The sequence below is a fragment of the Alosa sapidissima genome, chromosome 1 (genome assembly GCF_018492685.1).
Source record: "Alosa sapidissima isolate fAloSap1 chromosome 1, fAloSap1.pri, whole genome shotgun sequence".
Lineage (NCBI taxonomy): Eukaryota > Metazoa > Chordata > Actinopteri > Clupeiformes > Clupeidae > Alosa > Alosa sapidissima.
The window spans coordinates 15,131,236-15,141,925 of NC_055957.1; the positions used below are offsets into that span (position 1 = coordinate 15,131,236).

A 10,690-nucleotide genomic window follows, 5' to 3' on the forward strand; every position below is an offset into this window, starting at 1 on the left:
GCCTCATGTGTGCTGGTGATAATGAGGGTTGTTCTGAGGCTCATCAGCCATGTGCGCTGTGCACAGACAAACTCCAGCTAAAGTGTCTGGTAATCCGTAATGGAGCAGGAAGGAGAGCAGATGGTCCAGGCGATGGCCCGGCGGATTCCTGGACCGCTTCTGCACGCCAGCACTTCCTGATTCATGCTCAAGTGCATCAAACCGTTTACGCAGCAGGTAGTGGTGCGTGCAAAACCACTGAGCGCCACTGAAAAACCCAGCATAATCAGGCGGAAGGAGAGCCAGGGGGAGAAATCAGGACCTTGGACAGCAACAGCATCCTCAGTTCATTACAATGGGAGCGCTCTTTTTGCGGGGGAGTTGAGTGGTGCAGTGGAAATAAAACGCTGAGAGTTAGCTATGCATCATCAATACATTTAAAATGCCTCTTGTGCCCAGCATGGCGTGTTCCTGAGAAAGAGACTTACATGTGAACAATGGTTTCACAGCATTCTCTGTATTCCCTGGACATGGCTCACAGCATGGTGTCAACGCAGCTTCAAACACTGGAGCGCAACCTGTACTGCATACAAAGTAGAGCTGCTCCACAACCATTAACATAAAAAGGAAACCTGGTGCGGCCCACAACTTACAGCATCCCAGCACTGCACCTCACTTCCTTTGGTATGCTCCCATTTTATTTCTTTTTTCTTACTTTGTTTTAAAACTCAGATAAAGTTGAAAAGGTAACAGCGCATCAAGAATTCTTCATTGTATAACATTAATTACTGAACTTAGTATTATTTCATGTTTGTGAAGGCTGAAGTTAATGGTTTCTTAATGATACCTTATGATATGAGTAATGTTAATACCTTAGGATCATGGATGTAACTTAAATTCATTCATTACCATCAGGATCGATCATAACCATCATTATTATTACTAAACCTTCTTCATGTTTATTCATGCATTAATGTTAGGTAATGGAATCTGAATGCAAAGCTTTTCAAGTTCAGACTTTTCATTTTAATGTTTGCCAGCAGGCCGATGACAGTTGGCCAGAAGTCTAAATTCATCACGAGAAATATCAAGGCTTCTGCCACAATTGCCATCTCCCAAACTGACAGGTTAGATTACATGTCAGTGGAGTGATTAGAAATGCAATGGACAAAAACAAAATCGCAGGCCGGCGAGGGGAGGGAGAAATCCTTTGGGGCCTGTCAGACTGGGGAACATCTCTCATTTCAGCCAAGCTCCCGAGAGGTCCTCTGCCTGCATGAGACGGGTCTGTGTGTGTGTGGGGAGGGGTACTGAGACAGATTTTTTGGCACTACTCTGCTGTGCCCAAACACAAATGCCAAAGACTTACAATGGACTCAAACAGCCTTCATTCTGAACCATCACACTAATCTCTTCCTGCATTGTCTCCTGTTCCCATTCTTTGGTTTCCTTGCTCTCTCTCTCTCTGTCTCTCTCTCTGTCTCTCTCTCTCCTCCCTTGTTTCATTGCTAATTAAGAGCACAGACAGCTTTGAAACTAAAGTGCAACCAGAGGTGGGAAAGCAGGGTGGGTAGCAAACCTAGAAAAATCTGGACACACAACAAAACAGCTCCACATCAGTGGGCCAGCCCTGGATTCACAGCTCTTCAGAGGAAGGGATAAGAATGGTAAGGATGGCAGTCACTGTTAAACCTCAAAATTAAGCTGCCTGACACACACACACGCACACACTCAGACTCAATAAATGAATCTGCATGATATCTGCGGGTCTTGCCTTATCTTGGTGGACCGTGTCTGAACCATCCGCCATGCCCCCTCCACAGAAATGACAACTGCTGGCTCGGTGGGAGGTGGCTGCCGGTCCCCGGAGCAGAAGGGGGGCTTACGTGGGGGAATAAAGGGGCTGCCATAGTCGGCATGGCAGCCATGTCACCCGGCTCCTGTGGTGGAGGAGTTCATTTCATGTGATATGCAATGTAACAGTCATTAAAGCGCTGTAATTCGCTCCATGCACCGCAACTAATGGGCTTAACACACTGTTAAAAGCACTGTGCTACACGGAGAAAAAAAAAACAAACCTAGTACTATATATAGGAACCTGATGACAACCAAGTTATGCACAACCTCACATCTCAGAAATGAAGAGTGACATGGAAAGAACCCGATGACTTAATTCAACATAATCATTTGTATTCTCCTGTCAATCTCATCAATATGACCAGTGGGCATAGTCTGATCACCATCCATCTGGTGGTCCTCAAAATTGCATTGTTTCTTCCCCTATTTTCCACATTCAAGATTCCAAGACTCTAATCTTTCATTGTTACTGGGGGACAATCAGATTATCACAGATGAAAGTGCCTGCCATCGTCAAATGTTGGATTTCTTTTGTCATCCAAACGCTCTGTCACCTCGCCAGTGCACGAGCCATTTTTTAAACTGCAGCAGTAAGTCACTTCAAAGGAAATCAAGTGCAGCTCACTCCACTGATCTTCCTGTAATTAAGCCCTTCACTGTGCTGTACTGTGTTGCGCTGCACGGCTCTGATGACTCGCTGCTGTTACTCAGGGTCTCTCTGTGCCATGTCACTTCGCCCTGGCGCATCACAAGCCCAGCGTGTTCCTGTCTGAGCAGCTGATTTGACTGGAGCGCGCTCCTCTGCATAACAGATCAGCCAGTGTGCACCGGTGAGGCTGGACAGGAGCGTAATGAGGCCCACTCATGTGATGCTGGGGAGTGGGGAGGGGTATTATCTCCCCCATGCACACATACACACACACACACACAAACACAAACACACGCACACTTTAGACAAAGGGTTTAGTAGTGAATCAAACCAGACAGAACCGCTCTCCTGACGGACACATTTGGATCAGCAGCAGAACTGCAACAGCAGACGGCCAGCTGTGTAAATCTATGGTAGGACGGCCGCGCCACCGCATTCTGCCAAGTTCAACATTAGCAAAGATAAATAAAGTCAGCGTTGATGCCTGTTGACGTGCTGCGTTGACATTATTCCTCATTCAACTCGCGCGTGTCCTTGGGCCCTTCGCTCTGTCAATCGTCCAACTACAAGGAGCCATTATCCTAACAACAATGATACTGTGGCAACAATTGAGACTGACGCTTTCCACCACAATTACAATAATCACACAAATCCCGGCGAATGCGTCTCATTCTGTTTCCCCCAAGACTCCAGTCAGCCCCACACAGCAGAGGGGCAAAGTCACACCAGTCTTGTTTATAAAAGAATCACTCACTGGGCTTCTCTCAATAATCCCAACAGATTCAATAAACATTCTCTTAGAAAAAAAAATACAATGGCTTTCATGAAAAGGTTTTTGTACCAACATCTCCTGGAATATATTTACGACAAAAAGGCAATGGTTTTTGATACTGCTTGTCATATTCTGTTATGGTTTTTGGGAGATATTTGTACCTTAGAAAAGCATCATACATGGCATACATAAAAGAGATGATACAGTACACATTCCTGTGCTCCTGTTCGACACCAGTGCTGTATGATTCATTTGAGGCCGCTGTCTGAAACGGAGTGGTTACTCTTCTTTTGCATCCATCACAGAAGAGAGAGAAATGTTTCTTCCCTTATGCAATTCTGTGTAACTAGGTTAAGCCTGCCTGTGAATCGTGAGGAGGTGTATCTAACTGTTTCCCTCCCATGGACACTGTGAGGACTGAGCTCAGTGAGGAGGACTGAGGAGAGACAGCCCAGCTCTCTATGGCCTCTCCCTGCAGGGTTATGACAGATTTGACACGCTGCCTTGCAAATAAAAATGTGTCCATTTCATACCACCACTGTGACGAAATGCAGTCTGCTATGCTTCAAACAGAGGTCACCAAGCATGTCTAATCATCATCATAAAGGAATACTACTTGAATGTGTGTTTTTGCGAAGGCTTATGCACTGTGGTGAGTGCATCTGTTTGTACAATAGCAGGCAAGTTGGTGTGTGTTTAGAATCAAAAGGGTCATGCTCATGGTGGGACTTGGTCAGACCATATGTTAGATAAGCACCCTTTATTGGATTCGTTTTTTATGGAAAGCTAAACCAGAGGCATAGTCTTTATACACTGATTTAACATTGTACAATAATTTCAACACTGAAATCTATGAATAAATATATGCACATTCTTCATCTAATATTTGCAAGATGGAGCACAAAAGGGTACCATCTCTGTGGTGAATAAACGTTCCAGAAGTCTCTGGCAATTTCAGTGTTCTGTTCTGACCTTGTCTGGGTCCATTTCACTGATCAATGAAGTCCCAGTAAAGACAATCTATTCATTGTGAAAATACATAATCAACAAAGCGCTTGACAGTTATACAATAACTGCTGTGTACCTATTTGTTGGAGGACGATTTTCAGTTCAATAAACACATTTCAGAAGTCCATATGCAAACAAGATAAAAGCCAAAACCAAATATTTTTATAAAGACACGCCCTTTTTTCAGGTGCACACAAACATGTACTGTACGCGTACATGACAGCTGCACTAGTGCCCCATCTTTCATACTTTGTATCTTTGTAATTAGATAAATAAAACTGTGGCCGTATAAAAATAACAATTAACAACATTGCTGGTTGCTCTTGCGAAGGCACTTGATAAAAATCTGAGTAATGTATTTCCTCCAGAGCAACGTGAGGGGAAAACACTAATTACAGACTGCAGCATTTCCTCCTTAGTCTTACCATTTTTTTTATCAGAAAATGGGCTTTTTAGCAGTCATGTATTAAAATTGATACGACCTCTCCAGCACATCAATGTAATCCACCTTGGTTTTCAGCCTGGCCCTCAACTCGGGGTAATCACTTTGGGTTTGATTGGGACATCCTGTCCTTGTCTCGATTGTGATCGTTTGCTTTTGCCTGGCGTCCTGGTTGGTGTGTGGGTACTCGGGAGGCGGGTGCGCATGTCTGTCTGGCATGTCACTAAACCGGGTTTTAGTGCCAAAAAGGCTATCCACAAAGCCCACCTTAGGAGTAGGACCCTGGCTGTCAATCACTGTCGGGCAGAGAATCCCGTTCTCGTGGAAGCCTGTGATGTCTCGGCATGGCGATCCGATGCCCACTATGGTGTTTATGGGGGAGCTGGACACAGCCATGGTCCACTCGTCCTCCTTCTCTGTGAGTGTTCTGTAATTTGACCTGCTTCTCTCTGGACGCTCCTGCTGCTGCTGCTGCTGCTCCTGCTGTGGCTGCTGTGGATGCTCGGTGTCCTCTGGTCTAGGCTTGTAAATGGGGTTGCTGCACATGTGCACCATAGGGGCAGCGATGCTGTCGTACACGTGAGTGGACGGGGGCGTCTCGGGGACCGGGGCAGGCTGTTCGGGGAATATCCCGCACTCCATCTGGATCCCCGTCAGTCCCACCTCCCCCTGCTTCTTGAAGGGCAGCTTCTCGCGGCGCTTGAGCGCGTACGCGCAGAGCGCCGCCGCCGCGAAGAACGCCGACACGAACAGCACCAGCAGGCTCAGGATGAGCACGGACAGCGGGATGACCGCCTTGGCGGGCTGCGAACCCGGCGCCGGGTAGCTGGACGAGACACCGGCACTGCTGCCAAACGAGACAGGCGAAGGGGAGGAGAGCCGGAGCTCGGGGCAGATGAACTCCACGGGGAGCGAGCGCAGGTCTTTGCCGGCCAGTGGCTCCGGGGTTTTGCAGGCCACCTCACCCACCACCACTACGGAGCTGAGCGTGTCCAGCCACTGCTTGAGGGGCACCACGTCGCAGGTGCAGTCCCACGGGTTCTGGTTCAGGTCGATCTGGACCACGGCCTGCAGGTGCTCCAGCACGCCGCCGACGGGCAGGCCCTGGAAGTAGTTGTTCCGCAAGTTAAGGCGGGCGAGCGACGTGCCGGCGAAGGCCCCCTTGGGTAGCGTTCGCAGGAGGTTGTTGTTGAGAAACACCAGCTGCAGCGTGGGCATTAGACTAAAAGCCGCCGGGCGGATTTCTCTGATCTCGTTGTACTCAAAGTACAGGTAGCGCAGACTCTGAAGTCCGTGGAACATATCAAGCGTTAGAATCTCAATATTATTGCCATTTAAATACAGACTCCTTAAATTTGGCAAATTGATAAAGGCCCCTTCCTGTATGTACCCGATCTGATTGTTGCCCAGGTGCAGTAGATCCAAACTGGAGAAATTCCAGAAGTCTGACTTGTAAATTTTCTGAATTAGATTCCCACTTAAATAAAGCTTCTTGGCATTAAGAGGTCGCGGCACGAGCTCAGAAATGTTACGAAATCCGTTCTCTTTACAGTTGACAGTTAAACCAAGGTCATTTATGTGTAAATTGCAAGTACAGCCAATGGGACAAATGATTGGGATGGGGGGTCTGGTTTGATAGCCGGCAATGGGAGGCTGATTGGGGAAGACGCTGCGAGGAGTCGGCGGGGTCTTGGACGGCCTTGGCCTTTTCGTTGGCTTCAGGGGTCTCTCCTTCTGCTCGGACGAGGCAGTGTTGTGGTTGACGGAGGACATGGACGAGGGCTTGGTGGGCCTGGCTCTGCCCGTGTAGAACGGCAAATGGGGGATCCCAAAGCGGGCCTCCACCTCCGCCTCGCTCATGGAGGGGCAGAGTTCGGTCCGCTTGATCTCTCGCAGGTCCTTCCCGTGCAGATGGAAGGGGTGCTCGCAGGTGATCTCGCCCACCACCGCCGTGTAGGGGATGCGCTCCAGCCAGGCCTGCAGCTGCACGATATCGCACGCGCAGTTCCACGGGTTCTCCTCCAGCTGGATCTCCATCAGACTGCGGCCGATGTACTCTAGCGTGCCCCTGTAGGCCAGGGCCTTGAGGCGGTTGCCGCGAAGGTCGAGGTGCGTCAGAGACACCGATCTGAACAGGAAGCTGGGCAACGCGGGGATCAAATTGTCATTCAGGATAAGCACCCGCAGCTTGTGCAGGTTCCTGAACGCTCCGCTGTCTATCCTCTTGATAACATTGTAGTCGGCCTGCAGGTACTCCAGGCACTCCAGCCCCAGGAACGTGTCGTTGCGGAACACCTCCAGCTTATTTTCGTGGAGGTACAATCTCTTAAGGGCCCTGAGTCCATGGAAAGCCCCCACATGGATGTCCTGCAGAGCATTGTTCCCCAGATTAATAGCCACCGCATTGTTCAAGTGCAGGAAACTGTTAAAGTAAAGCCTGCGTAAGGAGTTCTTCTGCAGGTACAGCTTAAAAGGCCTTAGCCAGGACTGTGACACCTGGCTGACATTTGTAAATCCTTTGCCGTCGCAATGGACATGGAACAGGCCCTCTTTCACCTCGCAGTCACAGGGCTCGAAGCAAGGCTCATCTATTTCCTCCGAGTCGTCTAATAGAGGGATTGGGGTTGTCCATCCTAAAGCAATTGTGCTCAGCAGCGTAACCCACAACATCCTTCCGCCGAAGCCAGGTGATTGCATAGCCCCCGAGAGACTTCGTCACTGCACTGTAAAATAAAATAACTTTAGTGAGACTACTGTGGAATGCAACGCAATGGCTCCTGTGATCATGACTTTGCAGTACTAAGTGAAAAGAGGCCAACCATCAGAGCTATCTATCTGCTGTATCAAACGACTAGACAATGAAATCATACTTTGACATTATCTGTGTTTACAGCATCTTCATACAGCAAACACAGGTTATAATTCTTGATACATGAGCGTGCAGTTTGGAGGTCTAATATAGTAGCCTGTGCCATACCAAGATGCCTACAAACATGAGAAAATAACAGTCTTCTCACCTTTTCCCACCATCGTTATATGCTACTGTATGAGGGATGGTAGATGTGGTATGGGTATAGTCCATTTACTCCCCACAATAATCTTCCTTTACAGGATTAAAAAACGTTTGTTGATCAGGTGATAGCTAATGACAAAATAGTCAAAAGAGTCTATTTGACCTCCATAGACAAGATTTTTTACTTTGCTAATAGGCATTTATTAGATCAAACTAACTGCAGGGGATTTGGATATACTGGCACACAGGCTGAATTACTGTATTTTAAAAAGCCTTGATCATTAAATGAAATTTCCATGTTAGCAGCGCACGCACAGCCATTGGTTGTTTCAGACGCTGATGCAATTATTTTTAATGGACACTAGACACTTGGGAGGACACAGAAATGTCATTTTCGCTAAATAACATATGTTTTTAATGAGACAATGGCCCATTTTAATTATGAACTCTTAAGCACCTCACTTAAACGCACACCAGTTTTATCTCCGTGAATAACGTCCTAGTAGACAGTCAACGTATTCAATACGTTTCACGAAATACCCACTCGAAGATACTGATATCCAAGCAGGACTATCACATCGCTTTCTGGAGAGAATCGACCCAATGCTTCCGCTACCTTCACTCAGTACTGTGTAAGCACAAGAAAACCATTGAATGGCCAAGTACCGCATGAAAAAAACAGTAACTTATGGAAACCCACCAGGCTATAACAGAGAATTACAAAAGGTTTGGCAGCATATCAGCTACACATGCCATATTAACCAGTATCCAATAACTAAAAATCATTAACAAGTTAATACACTTAGTGAAATCCACTGCACTGTAATGTAGCCTAATCTATTATTATTTCCCTTTGTCTCCCTGTACCACCGCCCGCATTCGAATCCATACGGAAACTAAGCAGAAATGTGCGCTACTCACTCAGATTGGTGCAGGGCAATTAAAACAACGGCCGACAGAACACTTTAAACGCTGTTGATTCTTGTCATGTCGTGGTCATTGAGGCACACTCTTCATCCCAGCGTTCTTGTGGCAGAGGCAAATAGGAAAACCGAGGACGTGACTGGACTGCAATGTCTAAAAGAGGTTTGCTTTAGAATGCAGGTCCGCTCCCCTGACGAGCGCTCAACAGTGCAGCCAGTAGAGGCTGCAGCTTCACGCGTATGCAAAATCGCTACGAAGAATCACTTCTTACTTACTGATCCAGTGACAGCCTGTTCAGTTCGGAATTGATGCTGGAATATTGGAGGTAGAAAGGTGCTACTAGCGCATTGATAAATACAGCAACAGCTTTGAGTTTAAAGTAGGCTACGGGTTTTATAGTAGGCTACTCACAAACATGTAACCCACTGTAGGCTACAGGGCGCGCACATGCATGGGCATCTTCTACATTTGTTATCAGGACATTAGACTATCAATGCTGCAACCGTCCACAAGCATGCAGTCGAGAACATCTCTTCTAAATGAGTTATGATGCTTGTGCCAATTAAATATTTTCATATTTTCAAAAGAATTGACATGCCATTGTTTTAAGCTACAAACGAATTCCTGTGGAATGTTGGATATGGTGAAGTTTGTCATCACTACCTTTGAGGACATAGATCTTAACTGAAGGACCTCAGTGTGTGTGAAGTAGGCTAACCACTTGATTGTATTTTAACTGCTTGTATATTTTGCCCAATGCATATCGCTCTAACCGTTTAACAGGGCCTTATTTTGGTTTCCATGGAAACTTTCTGCCAGCTGGCATCATTGCGCAACATCTACTGTGGCGACTTTCTCAACTATCACTCAGAGACCTGCGGGCAATTCCATACTCCTGAAAATTCATGTTATATTCATCACCTACAAAATTGGCAAACTTTGAATCTTATTAGGCCGACTTATTTTGTTAACTGTTTCGTGAAATAGGTTACCGACAACAGACAGCTGGATGGCAGAGCAGGCTATGTGGTTTTGACATCATGGAGGAGATAGGGAAGAACTCCCACCTGCGCGCATAGGCAAAACCACAGGGGGTCTTTAAAGTGTATTGTAGTTAGTAAAGTTGACATTTAAATGCAGTTAAGGGTTGAGCATAGCTCTCTCAGAGGCCACGGACTTCACAAAATGAGGTGAATGTATAGCCTACTACTGCATGCTATCATTACGCAGGAACTGGTGATACACATATGCGTTTTGTTAGGCTAGCTCATTTACCTAAATATCCTACAATCTTACATCACTGTGCTATATATTCTACCTGAACTTAATTTATAAAATATCCTTATTTAGCACAAGTGGTTAATTTATGAATATCATTTTGGAGGTATAAGTAGGCTATTTTATCAAATTAATTGATTAATACTGTCCCCTATTCTGGCCCCCATTTTTGCATTACCACTACATTACCATTTGCTATTCATTAGCCTATATTTAGTGTAGGAATTCAAATGAGCTTTTGGTGCTGGTGGAGCTATACTACAGTATATATATAAAAAAAATGTAGAAAATGTCTGGCAAGGCTGTTTTAAAATTTAATTTCACAATTTCGTTTCTTGCTGAGATTAAAAAAAAAACTTGAAGTGTGAAATCAAAATGTGACTGACGGATCGTGATATTCTCTCTTATGTCTATGATATTCCTTTTACTCTTACATAATATGCACTTTATTGGTTTTCAGACATCCCACTTCCATACAAGCAAAAGACACCATTCATTAAAGCTTCTACATTATGCTTACTTCAAGCAAAGAGTAGGCCTACCATTATAAACCTGAAGCTATTACTCTAATTCAGAGCACATTCTTGTATTGATTTTTGGTCTCCATCATGCAAATGTCTCCAAGATAACGGATAGGCCCTGGCCATACATTATAATGCAACATCTTCATTCCAAGCTACAGAGCACTGAAGCTTTCCAGTGGATCTCCATCAGACAATCACCCAGCTTTTGTGGTGCTGATACACATAGCCTGACAGAAATCTCTTA

At 45.9% G+C, this 10,690-nt stretch overlaps 1 protein-coding gene across 1 annotated transcript; it reads right to left on the bottom strand.

Moving 5' to 3' along the window:
• Positions 1–3,954: 3,954 nt before the first annotated feature.
• Positions 3,955–8,893, bottom strand: slitrk3b (SLIT and NTRK-like family, member 3b). The gene is made up of 2 exons (XM_042100226.1): positions 8,642–8,893; positions 3,955–7,430 (listed from the first exon to the last, which is right to left on the bottom strand). The coding sequence occupies exon 2, from the start codon at positions 7,402–7,404 to the stop codon at positions 4,732–4,734; it is 2,673 nt and encodes an 890-aa protein (XP_041956160.1). The 5' UTR covers positions 7,405–7,430; positions 8,642–8,893; the 3' UTR covers positions 3,955–4,731.
• Positions 8,894–10,690: the final 1,797 nt, after the last annotated feature.

Coding starts and splice junctions, on each gene's coding strand:
- slitrk3b (XM_042100226.1), bottom strand. CDS start 7,404: ATGCAATCACCTGGCTTCGGCGGAAGGATGTTGTGGGTTACGCTGCTG.